At 44.7% G+C, this 22,371-nt stretch overlaps 1 protein-coding gene across 8 annotated transcripts in view; it reads left to right on the forward strand.

Moving 5' to 3' along the window:
- Positions 1-22,371, forward strand: part of WWP2 (WW domain containing E3 ubiquitin protein ligase 2) — a 176,815-nt gene that overhangs the window by 88,996 nt on the left and 65,448 nt on the right. For 7 of the 8 annotated variants that reach the window (XM_055553490.1, XM_055553491.1, XM_055553493.1 and 4 more), the window contains 2 exons: positions 1,752-1,889; positions 3,877-3,973. In XM_055553490.1, coding sequence (XP_055409465.1) covers positions 1,752-1,889; positions 3,877-3,973 — 235 coding nt within the window. Of the gene's footprint in view, positions 1-1,751; positions 1,890-3,362; positions 3,461-3,876; positions 3,974-22,371 lie in introns of those variants that run through there. The other variant, XM_055553494.1, reaches the window with a different exon arrangement.

The following is a 22,371-nucleotide window of genomic DNA, read 5'->3' on the forward strand; positions in this document are numbered from 1 at the left end:
TGGCAGGCTGATTCTTAACCACTGTGCCACCAGGGAGGCCCTATAGAAATATTAAAGTATATATATATTTATTTGGCTGCACAAGGTCTTAGTTGCAACTTGTGGGATTTAGTTCCCTGACCAGAGATCAAACACTGATCCCTGCATTGGGAGCATGGAGTCTTAGTCCCTGGACCACAGGGAAGTCCCTCTTGGGTTTTTGAAGGAACTAGTTTTCAGACTACGCATGTTCATTTCTAGAAATATTTGGAACTCACCAAGCCCCTTAGTGAAACTGACTGAAAACACACTCAGAAGGATTCAGAGAGATCCATTGCAGGGAAGAAAAGTTAAAAGAAGTGAGTGATGCCTTGAGAGCTTGAAAGCCTGAAGGATAACTGATTCCTACCTTAGATCCTTGAATTGATCAAGACTTTTTTAGGGGTCTAAGTTCTTAAAGGACTGTATCTGTTTCTTAGAGAGATGCAGGGCAGACTCTTTTTGGTGGGGTAAGGTTGTCTCTAGGAAATGCTCATGGAGATAGTTATTTATACATACCCTGCCTTGTTCTAGAAAACCAGCTTATAATAATACAGTAGCAACTAAGAGATAAAATGAAGTCGTGGTTTGATGGGTAGTGTGGGCAGGGAGGGAGGTTGGAATATATGGCATTTTCCTGGTCTGGCTTTGTAAGATGTGGGGAGGCATGGAAGGACTGCTTGGAAGTTCTCATAAACGCTGCCCTTTCTTGGTAATTATTGAACAGCCCTGAGCAAGGCTGTGGATCCCGGGCAGTAACTGGATGGAGGCCATTCCCTGTGGCCGGTCTCAGTGGTGGGGTCGGGTGTGTGTATGCAGCAGTTTCCAGCTTCCCTGGGGTTTGGTGCCTCTGCCTCGTGTCGGCTTGTTCTGTTTCTTCTTTGCCCATAGGGCTGAACTTGCCTAGTGTTCTAGGGGCTGGGTGACTCAGAACTGCCCTCTCACCTCAACTCATGGAGCCAGGTGTCCGTTAGTCTCTCCTTATGGAACTCAGCCAGGACCATGTAACTACGGGACTAACTTGCCTGTACTGAGCTTTTGTTGTAAACTTTTTTTACCCCTTATTTCAAAGCAAAACGTTTCCAGGATTGAAAATTAAAAAATAACTTTTTTAGGGCTTCCCTGGTGGTCCAGTGGTTGAGACTGTGCTTCCAATGCCGGCAGGGGTGGGGCGACACAGGTTCAATCCCTGGTCAGGGAACTAGATCCCGAATGCCTTGAGGCATGGCTCCCCCCAAAAATTAATTAAAAAACCAAACTTTTTAGCCCAAATAATAAGTCCCTACAATTATTTATGTAGAGATGATTCCTGATGACTTTTCCTTAGTGTCTCTTGACATGTTTAGATTCTTTTCGCTCCCACTCTATACTGGTTGGGGGATGCTGCTTGGAACTGCTTTCTTCCTCTGCATACAATCAATATCTCTTACTCTTTTCTTTCGGTCCTGCACATATAAGCAAACATATAAGTAATATAGAAATTACCTAGCAAACCTAATGCTCTAAAATGTTTAGAACAAAAAACAAGCACATCCTTCCCCACCAGCCTGATAAAACAGTTAGGCATATTCCTCCGTGTTCCGTTTTCCATGCCTTAAGACAGGTTTGAAGATGCGGTGAAAAACGTTGCCAGGGAAGCTAGAGTTGGTGAAGTGGGAGCTCATAACTTACAGAATCTTAACCTTGGTGTGCATTTGCGTTTGTCCATCCACATTGCTTTTTGTGTCCAACAGTGGAGAACACACAGCTGACCCTGAACCTGCAGACAGAGAACAAAGGCGGTGTTGTCTCGGGTGGTGAGCTGACAATTTTCCTGGACGGGCCGACTGTTGATCTGGGAAGCGTGCCTAATGGCAGTGCCGTGACGGATGGTGAGTGCCGCCCTGCTCCCCTGGGCTGTACCGGGACAGGGCAGGGTGGGGCAGGGCAGGGCAGGGCTGAGGAGGTCCCCAGAGCTGGGTTCTCTACCAGATATCTGGGTTCAGGTACTGCTTAGCCAGCCCTGACTTTTCTGACCATTGTGGATCCCAATCATGACATGATTTTTCAAGGACTGCTTTCTGATAAAGGACCAAAATAAATGTCAAGTCTTGGTGAGTGTGTTGTTGTTTTGGTTTGAGAACAGAGAGAAACATCTTTTCATCCCACACGGACTTTGGAAAATAAAACATCTTTATTAAATGTTACTTGGGCCTGTTTTTCTTCGTCCCAATGCACTTAAACTCCCTGGGGAGCTTGAGAGTGTCTTTTATGAGATGGTCTTGATTGGGAGAGGGGAACCGTGTGTCTCAGAGATTCACACCAGCAACATACAGGCAAGAAGCAGGGAAATCGGAGAGTGGTTTCTGCCTCGTCCTGAATGTGGGCGGTTTGTTTCTTTTCATCTAGTTTGAAATTAGTCACCTTTGGATCTAGCAGGAAATTATTTCATGACATCTGAGGTCTGAAATGGGTTGGCTCTCTACATAATTTTTTCTCATTAAATGTGATGTAACTATGGCGTTTTCCAGGCCCCAACCAGGCTTTCCATAGGTGCAGGGGGTGAGATTCCAGTTCTGTTTCAAGGGCATTTGGGCGGAGTCTCAGTGACTGGATGGGCCTTACTGCTGCAAATCCTCCCTCAGCTGGGCTGCATGGTGCTTGGGGCGCTTTAGGTGCATCTAGAGAACACGCATCATTCACTCGTTCAGCACATATGTCCATAATTGAGCACTGGGTATGTACTAGCTCCTGGCCCAGGTGCTGGCCGGATGGCAGGGGCAAAATTCACATGGTCTCTGCTCCCTAGAGCTTGTGATCTACTCGGCAGGGGCAGGGGATATTAGACACCAAACGAGTAAATGCACAAATAATTATGTAATCATAACTGACCTGCTAGGAAGGAAGAGCGCTGGGTGGTGTGAGGTTCCTCCACTTTAGGGGGAATCTCATCTACATTAGGGACCCAGAGAAGATTTTCTTTGAGGACGCTGAGACTTGCTAGAACATGAGTTTAGACAGGCCAAGGTGGGGACGTGAGGTGTTGGGGTGGCTGAGTAAGAGGTAGAGGGGTCTCAGGTGCAAAGGCTCTCAGATGGAAGCGTGTGTGGCCTTTCATAGGCATAGGGACAGCCAGTTGGATAGTGAGGAGTGAGAAAAGTAGAGTGGTGGGAGATGAGGCCAGTTCGACCACACAGCCTCCAAGACCTCAATAAAGATTTGGAACTACAACGTAAGAAGCAGAAAGCTGTTGAAGGGTTTTTAATCAGGAGCGTGTCATGATTTGATTTAGATTGGATCTGATCTGACTTTATTAAGTTTTTTAAATTTTATTTTAAAAATATTTATTTTTTTGGCTGCATCAGGTCTTCATTGTGGCCCACGGACTCTCTAGTTGTGGGCTCAGTTGTCCTGTGGCATGTTCCCTGACCAGAGATGGAACCTATGTCCCCTGAATTGGAAGGTGAATTCTTAACCCCTGAACTGCCAGGGACGTCCTTGATTTGGCTTTTCAAAAGCTCGCTGATTGTGATGTGGAGAGATGCCCCAATTCCTTGCCCCCACTTTGCATGGCCAGCATCTGGCCTCTGTCTCACGTGGTGTGGTTTCATTTAATATATAAGGCAACATGCTTGTAAAGTGCCTGAGACGTTCTTGAAGGTCTTGAGGAAGAGGAAGTGTTTCCCAGGTTTGAGCCCCTTTGTTCCTTGGCCCCATTCAGATCTCACCTGTCCTTGTTGGGCTGGCAGCTGAGGCTTAGTGGACACTCGCTGTCCGTTGGGGGTGGAAACACGCAGTTAGCGGTGTTGCCATACCCACATCTCGAACAGAGGTGTGAGCTTCTCAATGTTTCTTTCTTACAATGGATCCCTTTTCCAGGTTCACAGCCACCTTCGAGAGAATCCAGCGGGACAGCTGTTGCTCCAGAGAACCGCCACCAGCCCCCCAGCACAAACTGCTTTGGTGGGAGATCCCGGTAAGACATCCTCCTCCTGCCCTGTGAAGGAGGGGGAGCCAGGAGTTGCTCAGAGCTCCTGAAAACATGTGGGAAAGTGACGAGGAACAGTTTATGTTAGAAACTGTCAGAAATTTCCAGAAAGCTTGTAAATGACTTGTAAGACTTATAAGTATGTTAATATGGCCCAGAGGGGAATACACAACTCAGGATTCCCAGACGGGTCAGTGGTTCCTTGACAAAGATGGGGATGGATCAAGTTGTTTATTGCTCAGTTGAGCAGAGCTTGACTGCTTTTTGATGATCAGGTACCATGGCCACAGTTATCCTTCCAGGAAATACAAAGGAACACTTAGAGCAGTGGTTCTTTTTTTTTTTTTTTTTTTCTTTCCTTTTTATTTAGGCTTGCTGTGCAAAGATTCTCTCTAGTTAACGGCAAGCTGGGGCTGCTCTCTACTTGCGGTGCGCAGGCTCCTCATTGTGGTGGTTTCTCTTGTTGCAGAGCATGGGCCTTAGGGCACACGGGCTTCAGTAGTTGTGGTGCACGGGCCTAGCTGCCCCAAGGCCTGTGGGATCCTCCTGGACCAGGGATCAAACCCCTGCGACCTGCATTAGCAGGAAGATTTCTAACCAGCAGACCACCAGGGAGGTGCCCAGAGCAGTGTTTTTGTGTATGTGACATTTTCTCTCTGTACATTTTTGTTTGTGGGGATAATCCATGATTCCCTTTGGAGTGCTGGTTCAGACTTCCTGCACTCAGAGTCTGAACTGTATTATACTTGTTATATACACATCACAAATGATGTTATTTTTAGACTTAATTTTATTTATTGACATCTCCATCTTATACCTATGTTAATGGTGCATACTCATCTCCATGGCCACTAAATTCCCAGGCAGGGGAGTAGTTTTAAGTATATTAGATGGGGAGGAGTTTTTATTATATATTGCTTATTGTTTCATTGTTTGTTACACTGTACAAAATTCCAAGACATTTTGAAGAAATTTTAAGGAAAAGAATCATATGGAATGTAGTTTGTAAATCAGAGTGCAGGTGAATAACTAGTAGAATCTTCCCAAACAAGTCCTGGGGCATGGGGGAATGATGCTTTAAGAAACAGAGTATATAGCGAGCTGGGGCTGCTATATACCCACAGCATCTGGAAAGACTGCACTGCGGACAGCGATCAGCCTGTCTGGATCTTGCGGTCTTGAGGGCTTGTGAGGTCTTGAAGGCCAGCAGGTGTCAGGAACAAGAGAGGGTTAGGTGTTTGGATCTTCTGTCTATAACATCATTAGGAGTAGAGGTACCATTTCTCTGTTGTCTCTTCTCCAAGCTTCTACAGGGCTCTGGCCTCATATCCTGAATATGGGTCGCCTAGTCTATCACGGAGAAGAGAGACTTTTAAGTTGGGAAAAGTAGCTGGGTCTCACAGGGTTGTTGTTGTTTAGTTGCTCAGTCGTGTCAGACTGTTTGTGACCCCATGGACTGCAGCACACCAGGCTTCCCTGTCCTTCACTATTTCCAGGAGTTTTCTCAAACTCATGTCCATTGAGTTGGTGATACCCTCCAACCATCTGATCCTCTGTTGTCCCCTTCTCCTCCTGCCTTCAATCTTTCCCAGCATCAGGGTCTTTTCCAGTGAGTTAGTTCTTCACCTCAGGTGGCCAAAGTATTGGAGCTTCAACTTTAGCATCAGTCCTTCCAATGAATATTCAGGACTGATTTCCTTTAGGATTGACTGGTTTGATGTCCTTGCTGCCCAAGGGACTCTCAAGAATCTTCTCCAGCACCACAATTTGAAGGCATCAATTCTTCAGCATTCAGCCTTCTTTATAGTCCAACTCTCACATCTGTACATGACTGCTGGAGTCTCACAGGGTCAAGTACCAGCAATACAACTGGCAAATCTTGTATCAGCAGTAGCACCATTGGCACCCAGAGCTAGAAGAACAGAGACTCTTCAGTGACGAGTGGCTGGTGGAGAGGAACACCTCAGGTGCTCGCTGTGAGAATACTGCCTCTGAGCCATGGTGCTTGTCAGTGCCATCTTGGTCTTTGAGCTGACTGGAAAATTTGTGTCAAGCACAACTGATGTCACTTAATTTGGGGCTGGAGGAAGGCAGCGTTAGGCTCTTAACAGGTTCGGACTTAAGTTCTTGAGCTGTTTGTTGCTCTCTGAAGTTCTCTGATTGGTAGACCTTGAAATTCACATATCTGGATAGCCCTCCTTTGTGCTCTTGTTTGTGTTGAGGGCTGTTGATTGTTAGAGCAGTAGCTAGACTTCAATAGAAAATCGGTCGCAACTTTGCCCACAACACACAGTGGACATTCATTGGTAGTTAATTGTCAGTGGACAAAGTGCTTGTAGGTAAGTGAAGCCATATGGGAGCCTCCTCTGTCTGTCTGGCTGCTGCTGCATTTTCTACGTGTGGTCTGTGAATTTTCACAGGCCTCTGCCATCTAGGTATTCATTGTATGTTCGCGTGGAACCCACTGCCATTTGGTGGCAAACACGTGGATGTATGGCCTTTATGAAGTCACCGTGCACACAGGGAGTGACAGGGTGGTCTAGTGGATGAGCGTGAGGCTCTGGCAGCAGATGTAGACTGAATCCTGACCTGTCATTGACTTGCTATACATTATTGGGCAAGTCATCAAACTTCTCAGCCTCTCAGTCTTTCCAGGTGTAAAATGGGGGTATCACCTGCCTCATGGGATCACTGCAGGAATTAACTGGGATGAGTTATGTGGCTCAGATGGTAAAGAACCTATCTGTAATGCAGGAGACCTGTGTTCAACCCCTGGGTTGGGAAGATCCCCTGGAGAAGGGAATGTCTACTCACTCCAGCGTTCTTGCTGGAGAATCCCATGGACAGAGGAGCCTGGCGGGTTACAGTCCATGGGGTCAGAAAGAGTCAGACATAATTGAGTGACTAACACACAGTACCATCTGAGGGCCTTGCACACAGGCATTGCGCAGTAAAGGTGGCCAAGAGTTGCATCTGGAGACTGTCTTTCACGCTCCACTTCCCCACCCCCAAACCTGGGACGTAACGCATGATGAAGCATTCCTGTCCAGGAGTCTGTAGTTAGGAGGGTGATGAATCAAACCTTCAGGACTCAGGGACAATCCCCCACTGTCCTTGGTTTCCTGTGGCAGAGAGAATGACGGGCTTCGGCCCGCCGCCTCCCAGACTAAATATTTAGCTTTCGCCGTCTGAAAGGGTAGGTTTTTCTTGGACTTGGGTGCTATTCTCCATGATCAAAGGTGCTTTGATGTGCCCATGAAGGTGAAGATTGCAGTGTGAAAGCAGCCTTTTCCTATCCTGCCCCTGCTTTATAAAGCTATAGAACTGGAACCGTGTGAGAGCTGTATCTTAAGGATTCATTTCCCCAAGTTCATCCAGCAACATTTCCAGGTGCTTGCTGAACAGGACCTCATAGCTCCGTCTCCTAGTGGGATCTTTCCCACTCGTTATGGGTCATCAAGTGGAACATCTCTAGTTGTTTTGCCATTTGGGCTGCTACATGGAAGCCAGCACGGTATCACCACCCATGGCATAAAGTTATTAGCAGACCAACCATGTTAGTATCCACTCAGTGGGTCTGGTTGAGTAAAGAAAGAGTTCATATCACACACTGTTGTATAGTCTTGCAATGAAATGCTGTCTGGTAGCAAAAAAATGGGGAATAGAAATTTAATATCAATGTGTTGGAATCTCAGAAACATAATGTTGAACAAGAGCTGCAGATGACAGAAAAAGTATATAGTATAATGTCATTTATATAAAGTTTAAAAAGGTAAAACGAAACCGTGTGTGTGTGTGTGTGTATATATATATATTTTTTTTTTTTTATGGATACTTTCGTGGGTGGTAAAACTGTAAAAAACAGAAGGGAATCATTAACCCTGAATTCAGGAGGGTGGTTGTCACTGGTGGGTGGGTTTAATGAAGAAAAAGCACAATGAAAGCTTCTGAGTACTGGGAATGCTATTTCTTAGCCCAGGGTTTTTTTTTTTTTTTTTTTTTTTCTTTAACTGAATATTTAATATATTCTTTCATTTGCATGATATATTTCACAATACAGAAACTATCATCTACCAATCTAGGTAAGCTGAATAGGGATGGTGTTCGGTTGCAGAGATTGTCATCTACCGTTGAGGCAGACAGGTTTCAGAACTTTGGGTTTCTCCAGGCTGGATGACGAGCACTCGTTTCTCTTCCGCCCTGTTCATCTTTACAGCAGTGGAGCTGGTGATTCTAAGACGATGCTCCACACTGGCCTTGGCGGCTGCGCTTCCACCACTTAAAGATCTCAGGCGGGAGAATGTCATCTGGGCCTTGGGAACAGGATCCAGATGAAAGCTGGCCGCCGCCAGACCGTGTGTCAGAAGAGCAGTAATCATGGTGGCCCGAGAGGGCCAGTCTGGTGCCGTTTTGTGCTTGGAGTGGGGACCGTTACGTGCGGTACCGAGGGCTCTGTCTGTGCGTGTGCTGTCCCGGCCTGCGTCCTCAGCCCGAGTTCCCTGTTCCAGTGTTGCGGAGCCCCCTGGGAAAGTGTGTGCTAGTTGGCATGGGGAAAGCCTTCCACACCCTCCAATAATCCCCCAGTGTTTGTTTTATTTTGCTGGAATGAGGGCTGACTTGGGAACCGTGCCTAAGTCAATTCAGGTTTTGCAAATCTCCTGTGTGCCCGGTGTCATGCACACATCGCCTTGCACGACGCTTGCCAGAAGCATGGTGTCTGCTTTCCACATGCAGTCTTCATGGCATATGCAATGTATGTGAAGTTTCACACCATGGGAGGCTCTGAGAGAGAAGAGATGAGTGTGTGGAGAGGAAGACATTGAGGAGAGGGAGGGCAGAAGTTTGCAGGGAGACTTGTCCACCGTCCAAGGGTTCAGTACAGTGGCTTAGGGGCTAACAGTGTTAACTAGAGAAGCTAACAGTGGGGTGAGCATGGAGGGAAAAAGAACCCAGCAGGGGGATCCCCGATGGTACTGGCAGCCCTCTTCAGAGGTACTGTCAGGTGAGAAATGGTTGGGAAATTCCAGACTGAAGGTGGAAAGCCAGAGCATTGGAATCCCTCTGTGGTTTGCTGATTCTTCATCACCTGAAATTACATGAAATCAGGGAGTTAAGGTGGTATCAACTGATGGGTGAAACCATCATAGGACTGTCTGTGAACTATGCTGTTGCTCCAAGCACAGACTTAAGATTCCTTCTGACTTGCAGACAGAAAAGGATAAATATCCTTTGACATCTCTTATATGCAGAATCTCAAAAGAAATGATACAAATAAACCTACAGAACAGAAAGAGATTCAGACTTAGAGAATGAAGTTACGGTTGTGGGGAGGTGGGAGGGAAGAGACAGGGAGTTTGGGATGGGTGTGGACATACTGCTATATTAAAATGGATAACCAAGACGGACCTACTGTATGGCACATGGACCTCAGTTGAATGTTATGTGGCAGCTTGGATGGGAGGGGAGTTTGGGGAAGAATGGATACATGTGTATGTATGGCTGACTGCCTTCACTGTTCATCTGAAACTATCACAACATTGTTAATCCTTAACTGGCTATACCCCAAAACAAAACAAAACATTAAAAAAAAAAAGATGAGAAAAAAAGATTTCTTCCAACTTGAACAACTAGCTCCTCTGTCTAGAATCCCTATAGATTTTCCATCATCATACAGGGAAATGGTATGAGCAAATGGAAGAATGCGTTGAATTGGATTTTGGGTTCATAAAGTTTTTCAGTTTAGGCCTGAAATCTGTGAAAGAGATCTTGGTTAAGAAGATACAGGGGCTTAAGTAATTAATTTTTCTTTATTATATACTATATATGTATGTATTGTAAGAATATGTGTGAATGTACATGAGTGTGCATGAACATGTTTGTGTGTGTGTTTGGTGTGAAGGGCTGGAGGCCTCTGTTCCCCATCAGCCGTCAGTATTGGGCCGTGTTGGTCAGAATCTGCTTTTTAACAATCTCCCACACAGTTCTTTGACATGTGAGTTCATACCCTCCTATGATAGAGTTTTCATCCACCCTCCTTTCCTCTCTCCCTTTTTATCCTGCTCTGATGAAAGCGTATCAGATTTATTGACTCCCTTGCCTTGGCATTAGTGACCTCTGGAGATTTAAAAGCCCTAATCTCAGAGACATGGAAAGGCCCAAGGTCTCTGGTGAGCTCTAAATAGCTCATCAGCTGTGTCTGCAGACAGCCTAGCCCAGAAAGGAAAGAAAAATAAACTTCACCGAGCGAGAGGCTGCTGGGAACACTGCTGGAAGTCCTTGGGGGACCAGCGAAGACCGGGAAGCCAAGCTAATGGGAGTAAGAGGCAGATGGGAACTGAGCCTTCAGGCGCTGGGCCGCTCTCTGTCATTGTTGGCCACTGCCACCTGTCCTTCCGCTGAGATGACTAAAGGTGCTTGATTCAGAACTGTAGTTAGTTATTTTTGGCCACACTCTGCCGCTTGAGGATCTTAGTTCCCCAACCAGAGACTGAACCTGGGGCCCCAGCAGTGAAAGCACTGATTCCTAACCACTGACCACCAGGAAATTCCCTTCCACCTGCAGTGATGTGGCGATGTCACCCTGTCAGCGTGACACTGACCCAAATGTCTTTATGGTCTCCATTCAGGTCTCCCACCCAATAACTTCTACTCAAAATCTAGCTGTAGGCTCATTACAATTGCTGGGGAAGAGATAGGAGTAAGAAAAGGAATATGAGTAATTTGTTTACTCATATAGTAATAACTGAGACCCGGTTCCTGCACAGAAGGAGCTTGCAGGGCTCTCTTCTGTGTAGATGGTGTGTAAGGAATAGGGTTGAGACCATGGACAAGAGCTACCCTGCATTCCCAAAGCCACACACTGAAAAGTCATCATCGGGATGAAGTACACATTTATTTATATGTTAATTTATTAATTCTACACTGATTAAAATTATGCATTATTGTACTTTTTTTGTTTTAGGATTTTGTTTTTGTGTTTTTGGCTGTGCCACATGGCTTGTGGATCTTAGTTCCCTGACCAAGGATTGAACTCAGGTTTCTGGCAGTGGAAGCACAGAGTCTTAACCACTAGACCAGCAGGGAATTCCCTATTGAATGTTTGTTTATTCAGATCCGTTTTATCTCATTGGTCTTTATTGGAGGCAGTTTTTGCTGGAGGCAATATTTGTTCCACAAACATGAATGCCAGGCTGTGAGCTGGGTTGTAGATAAAAAGATAAAAAAGTCATGGCCCTTGACATTGAGGACTGGCATCTGGTGGGAGACAGAAGTGACAGTTCAGTGTAGTGCGATGGACCCCATAGTGGTGGTGAGCGAAGCTAGTGGAAAGTTTACCTAAATCCACCAGGGGATAATAGGGGAAGACTTCACACGTTTGATCTGTATTTTGAAGGAGTTTGCAGACCAGTGAAGTTGGGGAAAGGGAAGTCGCTCAGGCTGAGGGAACAGTGTCGCCAAAGGCAATTGAGACTAAGAGGACTTGGCACATTTAGACATACTAGTCATTTGGTAATGTTGACACAAGATATTCAGGATGATAGCTGAAGCCAGCCATGGTCTGCAGGTCAAATCCAGGCTGCACTTGTTTGTTTGTTTAGAGCAGTGTTTGGTTCACAGCAACACTAAGCAGCAAGTACAGAGATTTCCCACCTACCACATACATACAGCCTCCCGCAGAGGGGAGCATGCCGTCAGCATCCCACGATAGAGTGGTTCGTGTTGCTACAATCGTTGAACCTACATTGACACATCATCATCCCAAATGATAATGAGAGACTTTATCTCCCAGTGTCCATAGTTTATATTAGAGTTCACTCTTGGTGTTGTGTACTTTATGATTTTGACACATGTATAGTGACATGCATCCACCATTATAGCATTATACAAAATAGTTTCAGTGCTCTAAAGATCTCCTGTATTCTGTCTGTTCATCCCTCTCTCCCTGTTAACCATTGATCTTTTTACTGTCTATATAGTTTGCCTTTTCTAGAATGTCATCTAACTGGTATCATAAAATTTGTAGCTCAGATTGTAGCCCTTCACTTAGTAATATGCATCTGAGGTTCCTCTGTGTCTCTTCATGGTTTGATAGTTCGTTTGTTTTTTAGAACCAAATAATATTTCTGGTCCCATCACTTCATGGCAAATAGATGGGAAAACAATGGAAACAGTGACAAACTTTTTTGGGGGGCTCCAAAATCACTGCAGATGGTGACTGCTGCCATGAAATTAAAAGATTCTTGCTCCTTGGAAAAAAGTTATGAACAACCTAGATAGCATATTAAAAAGCAGAGACATTACTTTGCCAGCAAAGGTCCATCTAGTCAAAGCTTTGATTTTTCCAGTAGTCATGTATGGATGTGAGAGTTGGACAATAAAGAAAGCTGAGTGCCAAAGAATTGATGCTTTTGAACTGTGGTGTTGGAGAAAACTCTTGAGAGTCCCTTGAACTCTTGCAAGGAGATCCAACCAGTCCATCCTAAAGGAAATCAGTCCTGAATATTCATTGGAAGGACTGATGCTGAAGCTGAAGCTGCAATACGTTGGCTACCTGATGTGAAGAACTGACTCATTTGAAAAGACCCTGATGCTGGGAAAGATTGAAGGCGGGAGGAAAAGGGGACGGCAGAGGATGAGATGGTTGGATGGTATCACCGACTCAATGGACATGAGTTTGAGTAAACTCCAGGAGTTGGTGATGGACAGGGATGCCTGGAATGCTGCATGCAGTCCACGGGATCACAAACAGTTGGACACGACTGAGCGACTGAACTGAATTGACTGAAATAATATTTCATAATCTGGACATACCACAGTTTATTTATCCATTCACCTACTGAGGGACATCTTGGTTGCTTCCGAGTTTTGACAATTTTGAACAAAGCTACTGTAAACAGCCCTGTGCAAATTTTTATGTGTACACGTTTTCAGTTCCTTTGGATTAATACAAAGGAGAGCAATTGCTAGGTTGCATGGTAAGAGCAAAAGAGTACTTTTAGTTTTGTAACAAATTGCCAAATTGTCTTCCAAAATGGCTATACCATTTTATATCCCCACCAGCAACGGATGAGAGTTCCTGTTGCTCCACATCCTCACCAGCATTTGGTGTTGTCAGTATTCTAGATTTTGGCCTTTGTAATAGGCATGTCGTGGTGTCTCGTTTGCATTTCCCTAATGACATACAATGTAGAGCACCTTTTCATATACTCATTTGCCATCTATATATCTTTTTTGGTGAGATGTCTGTTCAGGCCTTTTGCCCAGTTTTTAAATCAGGTTTTTCCTTTTCTTGTTGTTGAGTTTTAAGAGGTCTTTGTATATTTTGGATAAGAGTCTTTTATCAAGATATGGTTTTACAAATATTTTCTTCCAATCTGCGTCTTGTCTTCTTATCCTCTTGACCACTTCTTTTTGTAAATAAAATTTTATTTGAATACAGCACATACTCATTCATTTGGGCTTCCCAGGCGACACTAGTGGTAAAGAACCCGCCTGCTAATGCAGGAAACACAGGTTCAGTCCCTGGGTTGGAAAGATCCCCTGGAGAAGGAAATAGCAACCCACTCCAGTATTCCTGCCTGGGAAATCCCATGGACAGAGGAGCCTGGCGGGCTACAGTCTGTGGGGTTGCAAAAGAGCTGGACATGACTTAGCAACTAAAACAACAAAGTGCTTCCAGAACCTAGCTGCCTTATTGTCAGAGAGTCTACTAGCCCCTGGAATGAAGGTGTAGGAGAAGGGACACAGGAGAAGGCAGAAGAAGGTAGGAATGTCTTGACACAGTGGAGGCCAAGGCTAGGCTCAGGGACCTAGAGATTCCTAGATTGAGGTCCCAAGACCTCGGGATCAAGAGCATTGATGTGGGAACTGGAGAGAGAGGAGTGGAGGGCTAGCTGCAGGTGGTGGCTCCCCTGCAGCATGCAGACACTTAGTTGTAGCACGTGGGATCCAGCTCCTGGACCAGGGATCGAGTCTGGGGCCCTTGCATTGGGAGTGTGGAGTTTTAGTGACTGGACCACCAGGGAAGTCTGAAGCTGTCACTTTAAAATGACTTCTCCCATAATGGTCGTGATTAGTGCTTAGTAGGCTCTGTGGAACAGTGGTACTGAGTGACTCGGCAGAGTCGTTCCTCTCAAAGTGTATCCATAGGAGGAGAACGCAAGCCAAACCTAGGAGATGCAGAGGACCACAAAGTGTATTCCTGACATTGAACAGTGGTACCAGTATAAGGTAACAGTATAAGGGTCTCCGTGATTCAGGGGGCAGGGGTGACATTTCTACTTTAACGAGACCTGTATCTGGATTCTAGGACTTCTCTGTCCTAGAAAATTGTAATTGAAAGGGCAAGAGTTGGGACTTCTCTGGTAGTCCTATGGCTAAGAGTCCACACTCCCAATGCAGTAGTCTGATCAGGGAACTAGAACCTGCATTCTGCAACTAAGACGTGGAGTACCCAGATAAATAAATAATTTAAAAAAAAAAGAAAAAGACAGCGAAAGGGAAAATGTTTAGAGAGAAGTCAGTAAAGACTATGGATCTCAGAGAAAAGACTTGAGTCACAGGAACTAGCACAGCTTGGGTATGTGATGATCAAAGATCGGAACAGAACTGACTGGAAATGCTTTGGACAGATGTGGATGGCGGGGAAAAGGACTGCTGAAGCCATGGTGTTTGTGGCTGTGGTTTGGTGTGATGAGGTTAGACGTTTCCTTTAGGAGTCTGTTGGCCCTGCTTGGCTCCTTTCGAAAGCGCCAAGGTCTGTGGAAGTGGAGATTTAGGGTTTGGTTTAGCGACTGTCTTTATGATGGCATACTCAATAACCTAAATAGAATGACTCTTTTTATACACTGGAACAATTCTATATTTAGGTTTTTCACTTAGCATTAGGTAAAAATAGTCACAGAACTAAAGCACAGAACACATCACAGGATTTCTTGAAGTTGTTATGTACCCATACCTATTGAAAATATAGCAAAAATACTAGTCTCAATATTCTGAGTCTCCCATCCTTATTCCTATTTATGTATTAGTTCACTTCATTCTGGCACCCGCCCCCTACCATTCTGCTAAGATTACAGCCGCAAAGGCCCAGCTGACCTTGTCTGCAGGTTTGATCTTGTGGACTCGTTACATAGCAACAGGATGCAGCATGAAATAATGCAGTTGAGAGAGGTATGGTTAAGAAGGCGACCTGTAAACAAAGCCTTGAAGAAGGTGAGGGATTTCTCCATGAGGCTCTCTTGTCAGGGAAGACTTTGGGCAGAGGAGTGGCTCTTGCCAAGGAACCCAGCTGGGAGTGGGCCTTTGGAGTTGAAGGAGGCCAGTCTGGCTGGAGTGGAGGGAATGATGGGAAAATAGGAGGAGGTGACGGCAGTTAATAGGTGGGGCCAGGTTGTATCCAAGAATTTCTGCTTTGTGTATTTAAAGGTTTTATTCTTGGACCCACTATACAAGTTTGAAATATGTCTTATGGGTGAATTGAAATTTTTATCTTGTGATCCTCTCTTTTTCTAGCACCTTTAAAGTTTTATTTGTTCTGGGCAGTAAAAAGGAATAGCATTAAACAACATGGATGACTCTCAAAAGAATTATGCTAAATGCAAGAAGCCAGATATACAAAAGACTTCCTTGGTAGTCCAGTGGTTAGGAGTCCACGCTCTCACTACCTGGAAGGTGAAAGAGAAAGTGAAAGTCACTCAGTCCTGTCTGACTCTTTGCGACCCCATGGACTGACTATACAGTCCATGGAATTCTCCAGCCCAGAATACTGGAGTGGATAGCCTTTCCCTTCTCCAGGGGATCTTCCTGACCCAGGAATTAACTGAGGTCTATGGCACCCCACTCCAGTACTCTTGCCTGGAAAATCCCATGGATGGAGGAGCCTGGTGGGCTGCAGTCCATGGGGTCGCTAGGAGTCGGACACGACTGAGCGACTTCACTTTGACTTTTCACTTTCATGCATTGGAGTAGGAAATGGCAACCCACTCCAGTGTTCTTGCCTGGAGAATCCCATGGACAGAGGAGCCTGGTGGGCTGCTGTCTGTGGGGTCGCACAGAGTCGGACATGACTGAAGTGACTTAGCAGCAGCAGCAGCCTGCATTGCAGGTGGATTCTTTACCAACTGAGCTATCAGGGAATCCTCCCTGTCTGGGGCCAGGTTCAATTCCTGGTCGGGGAACTAAGATTCTGCAAGCCAGGTGGTGGGGTCAAAAGTAAATAAATAAGTAAAATAAAATGGTTAAGATGGTAAATTAAAAAAAGCCAGACACAAAAGGCTATATTCTATGTGATTCCATTTATATAACATTCTGGAAGAGGCAAAATGATTGGGACAGAAATCCTGTTAGCAATTATTGGGAATTGAGGGGAGGGATTGACTACCAAGGGCACCAAGAAATTTTGGGGGGCAGTGTAAGTGTTTTATATCTTGATCGTGGTGATGATAACATGATTGTATATGCTGGTAAAACTCATTTAACTATACCCTTGAAAGGGAGTGAATTTTACTATATGTAAATTATGCCTGAATTTTAAAAATCATTTAAAAAGTTTGTTTAGTTTGGTATTAATTAACATAACTTCCCCAGCTTCCTGTTGTTTTGTATTTTCTTGTCATATTTTCTGCATCCATTTAGTTTCCACATTTTTGGTGCTTATATATTAGATGGTGTTGCTCGAAACATCATTGAACTGGGTTTTTAACAAACAATACAAGGAGGGTGGCAAGTTGGAAGAACTAGATGAAGGGGGACTAAGGGATGCAGACTTCTGGTTATAGAATAAACAAGTCATGAGAATTTAATGTACAGTGTGGAGAATATGGGCAATAATTTTGTGATCACTTTGGTGGCAGATGATTCCTAGACTTTATATACATCAGTTCAGAATGTATAGAAATGTCGGAAGACTATGTTGTATACCTGAAAGAAATACAGTTTGTATGTCAGCAATACTTCAATTAAAAAAAAAAAAGATTGAAAAACAAACCCAAACCAATATAATACCTTGTATCTTTAAACTGTTATGGTTGGTCCATTTGTTTCTTGTGATTCGTGATATCTTTTCATCCTCTTGCCTTTTAAGTGCTGTCTGTTCTGCTTTCTTTGTCTCTTTTTGCTAAGCCAACCAGCCACTTTAAGCCTGTGTTTGGCCTGCCTTTTCTTTGTCTTTATGAGTTGAAGGTATCTTTGGCTCACGAATTATTTGATAATGGAGTGCGAAATTCTGCACCTAACAGCGTAGAGAGAATAAGAATTTCTTCCCCGGCTCCCTGTCTGAAGATTTTCTGTTTGGACTGGGACTTCTCTTGGACTTTCATGGCACGTCTATGTGTCGGGTCTATTTTGTGTGCTCGTAAATGGCCTTTGAAGTTACAACTTTGAAAAAAGAAATTGACAACAATTTTTAACGTGAGATTCGTGAAAGTCTAGAGTAGGAGATAGTGTGAATCACTGCTGTTTGATGAAGGAGAAGGGGAGATGAGGATATGGTTGGTTTTGTTCTTTCTGTTTAAAATTTTTCCCTTAAAAAATGGTAAGCAAAACCTTTATTTGAAATCACACCCTACAGTTTTGCTTTACATGTAGAGAAGAATGATGAAATGGGGACTCCTGAGGAGTTGTTTTTTTTTCTCTCCCATCTACGGCACTCTTGTTTTGAAGGTTGGGGAGGGGTACAGGGGGAGTTCTCAGCCAAACTTATCTGGGCCTTATGCATCTTTGTGTCCCCACCAGCCCCCGAATAGTGCTCTGCTGCACGTAGCAGCAGCTCAGTGAATCCTTGTTGAGTTGAAAGAGTCTTGTGTTCCTGCTTCTCACTTGCCAGGACTTCAGGGTGGGTCTTGCTACCAGTTTACATTCCTTGGCACCTCGACTCCCTGAGAAGTGATGGTTTCAGGGGCACAGGGTACAGGGGAGACTTTTTATCAGGACAGCCTTGTATTTCTAAAGCTTAGTGAGACCGCCAAGAGCGTGGTGGTTCCCCCTGGGTTTTTTTTTTGGCTGCAGTGTGCAGGATCCTAATTCTCTGACCAGTACTCCAACCCACGCACCCTGCAGTAGTAGCATGGAGTCCTAACCACCGGACCACCAGGGAAGTCTCTGCTCCTCCTGTTTTATTTATTCTTCATGATTGATACTTCCACTTTGAACCTTTTTCTTGGATTGTTCTTTTCAAGTCCTTACAACTTCGATGGTTAGCATTGGAATCCAAGATAAGCTGACACATAAATATGTCTTATTTGGAAAAAGCATGTGTAGTAATGTCCATATGCCTGAACTCTACCAGGAGAGAGTGTTACTTACTCACCCTCTGAGAACAGTGATGTCCCACGTATAGGTAACTATTCACATCCCCAACTGATGGTTGGAATGTCAGGAGTGTGTGTCTCATGAAGGATATTTGGATCACAGAAATGGCACCCCTGTGAGATGAGCACTGATTCCACAGGGCATTGCCATCTCTCTATAAAGCCCTCCAACTTCAGTGAGGCCATGTGCTCAGCAGGAACTCAGGCTGTGATATGTCATCACATTCCCTGGTTTTATGCATTGAGGTGGGGTGTTTTTGGGAGGAGGGGCATTTTAGAAAATATTCCTGCCACACAAGGTATCTCTCTTAATTCCCATGTTCAATCACTTGCCTCGTCTTTACCTGTTGGAGAGTGCTTGAAAATTATAGCTAGAACAACAACAACAAAACCATGATAAATAAAATTTGGTCGGATGTGGGGATTGTCTTGCAATTTTAGTGTATGTGGCACAAAAAAAGTGTAATGAAATGATTTTTATTTGTAGACCTTGATTTGTAGACTAGAGAATGTTCTTACATGACGTTGAGGGCTAACCTTTTTGGAAGACACTAGCTCTGACACTTCTCAGTACCTACTACCTTGTGGATTCCATCTCTTGGCATAGATTCCATTCTTTAAAGAGGTGGTTGGAGACAGGGAGGTGAGGAGTGACTGGATTGCTAGGAACATGGGAAATATTAGAGGTTACAGGCCCAAGAGTGCTTTTGTACTTGAGAGCTTGCGTCTTTTATTCATTCAGCAAATGTTTCTTTGTGCCTACTGTGGGGCCAAGCATATGCTAGGTTCTGGTTATACAAAGTTACACCTAAACAGACATGGCTTCCGCCTTCATGGGCCTTGTTGAAGTTAGACATTAAACAGATAAACAAACATAAATTACAAATAGAAAGGCTGGGTCCCTTCAGCTGTTCAGCTGAAACTCTCACAACATTGTTAGTCGGTTATACCCCAGTACAAAATAAAAAGTTAAAAAAAAAAAGGCCATTAAGGAAAAGGATAGAATGCTGTGCCAGAGAAGTCAGGGAGTTTAGTGCAGCCTGGGAGGTGAGGGACATTTAGACCAGGATTTGAATGAGGAGCCAGCTGGGTGAAGAGTCCAGAGAAGAGGATGCCAGCGAGTCGATCAGCAAAAGCTCCAACTTTTCCTTGGGACGAGTTTAGAGGGAGGTTTGGAGGAACGTCTGATGAGCATATTCTTTTAGGAGCGTGCCTCCTTCCTGCTCAATCCCTGCCTTTGTGATTTGTTGCGTCAGAACACTTAGAAATAACGCCCTGGGCGCTGTCATTCTGGTACTGTGTGGTCCTTTCAGGTCTGTGGCTGTAGCTCAGGGATGCTCTGGGATGGGCCAGGTTCAAGCAAGAGGTGATGCCAGGGGGAAGAAGGTGGAAGAGCCTTTTCTGGCCCACCTAAAGCAGAAGTTAGAGCCCCGTGTTCAGGGTCGGCCCCCTGCAGCTTCCTGCTGTGTATCAGTGGAGGTTGACAGTCTCCTGAGCTGCTGGAGCGTCCTGTGCCCTTGTACCATCTCAGGACATGGGACAAATAAGTGAGGGGCTTCTGTGTTCAGGGAACCCCAGGTCATTCCCTGCTGCTCCGAGTGGGGGTGGGATGGAATGAGACACTGACCGCTTCCGCTAAAGCCCAGCATACAACCTGGGATGAGAGGAGTCAAAATGTAGTATATAGTCTCTCTTAAAGTGAATTTTTCAGTCTCAGAAAGCTGCCACCGTTGAGAATATTTCTCTGTTCTCCAGATTGGGCAGAAGTAAATCACTTGTCTTTCTGTCATGTAGAATGGGCTTGGCAGTTGTTTTATTTTTACCTTTCCTGTCATTTCTGAGGCTGGCAGCCAGGGGTAGGGTGTGGAATGGAGCCGTAAATTACCCTCAGAATGATTCCAGTGGTCCCATTTTTAACTCTTAATTGCGCCTTTCCCTTTTCACCGCCCCCTTTTACCCCCCTCCCATTCCCCCCCTCCTTGTCCACATTTGAATGAACAGGAAGAATTGAGGAGGCTGCATGTAGGTGGGAGCAGGTTTGCTTAGTGACGCCTCTCTGAATGAGGGAAACCATTTCTTTTCCCATCACTGCTTCCCATTTTTCCCTCCATGATTCTATTTTAAGTGACTGTTTTTTTTTTTTTTTTTTTTCTGATTCTTTTACTGGAAACCGGCCCAGCCTCACTCATTTTGTTTCCATGCTGCTATTAAAAGACAATGCCCAGTTAAGAGGACTTGGAAGAGGGGCAGGATGGCCACCCTCTTGCTTCTAGTCATCTAGGCAAAAATCAATTCCCTGGATTGGGATGTGAGAACAGTTTTAAGTTATTTAGGCAATTTTAACTTCTGTGTCTGTTTTTTTTTCCTTTAATAAATTTAAAGGGAGGAAAAACCCTACTATCAGTGGTTCTGCCCAGAAACTTCTCTTTTGCCCAGCTAATGGGCTTGAATTCTGAGGTCAAAGAACTTCCCTTTAGTATTCTGGGCCTCTTTTACCAAGATAGAAAAATATGCTTGGCACCCAGTATCCGGTCAGCCATGAATTCTTGACATTTGCAAGAGATGTGTCCTCGGGCATTGAAGAATCCCCATATTAATACAGAGTGTTTGTAGAGTTCTGAGTATTGCCTTACGGAGAAGGCAATGGCACCCCACTCCAGTACTCTTGCCTGGAAAATCCCATGGACGGAGGAGCCTGGTGGGCTGCAGTCTGTGGGGTTGTTAAGAATCGGCCACGACTGAGTGACTTCACTTTCACTTTTCACTTTCATGCATTGGAGAAGGAAATGACAACCCACTCCAGTGTTCTGGCCTGGAGAATCCCAGGGGTGGGGGAGCCTGGTGGGATGCCATCTATGGGGTCGCACAGAGTCGGACATGGCTGAAGCAACTTAGCAGCAGCAGCAGAGTATTGCCTGAATCATATTCCCTTCAATGTTCTTGTTTTCTGGGTGTTTTTTGGGGGGACAGATCCCCTAGAGAAGGAAATGACATGACAACTCATTCCAGTATTCTTGCACGGAAAATCTCATGGACAGAGGAGCCTGGTGGGAACACAAAGAGTCGAACATGACTGAGTGACTAACACACACATATCCTTATACCATACCTAAGTTTTCTTTTAAAACTTTTTGATTACTTTAAAATTTTTTCTCATGTGATTAGTTGTTTTTGCAGTGACTGAAACACACAGATTGCTTTTTAAAATGAAGATAGGTCTGTGAAGGTATAATCTGCATACAGTAACATAAACCCTATGCAATGTACAGTTCTGTGGGTTTTGATGGAAGTATAGAGTCTGGTGTGTCCTCAGTCACTCAGCTGTGCCTGAGACTCTTCCTTACCCCGTGGATGGTAGCCCTCTAGGCTCCTCTCTCCATGGGATTTTCAGGCAAGAATACTGGTGTGGGTTGCCATTTCCTTCTCCAGGAGATCTTCCTCACCCAGGGATCGAAACCATGTCTCCTGCATCTCCTGCATTGGCAGGTGGATTCTTTATCACTGTGCCATCTGGAAGCCCATAGAGTCTGGTAACCACCACCAAAAATCAAGATACAGAATGTGTCATTTCCCCCCAAAGTTCCCTCTTGCCCCTTTGCAGTCAGCCCCTACTTCTTTCTCCAGCTACTGGCAGATACTAATTGTTTCCTGTCCTTGCAGTTTTACCTTTTCTTAAATGTCATAAAAACAGAATGATACACTCTGTAGCCTCTTGTGTCCGTCTCCTGCTTCGCATAATTCATTTGTGATTCATCTATGGTGTTTCATCATCAGCAGTTCATTCCTTTTGTTTGCTGAGTAGTGTTTCACTGTGTGGATGTACCACATTCGGTATGTTCATTCACGGATTTGGGTTGTTTATGGTTTTGAAAATTATGAATAGTCACCCAAAATAGTTTGCCTACAAGTTTTGTATAAACATGTTTTCTTTTCTCTTGTATAAATACCTAGGCGTAGGATTGCTGGTTGGTACACTAAGTGCATGTTTAACTTTATAAGAAACCGCCAAACATTTTTGCAAAATGATAGAACCACATTGCATTCCCTTCAGCGGTGTTTGAGAGACCTGGGTGCTTT

This window comes from Bubalus kerabau, chromosome 17 (genome assembly GCF_029407905.1).
Source record: "Bubalus kerabau isolate K-KA32 ecotype Philippines breed swamp buffalo chromosome 17, PCC_UOA_SB_1v2, whole genome shotgun sequence".
Lineage (NCBI taxonomy): Eukaryota > Metazoa > Chordata > Mammalia > Artiodactyla > Bovidae > Bubalus > Bubalus kerabau.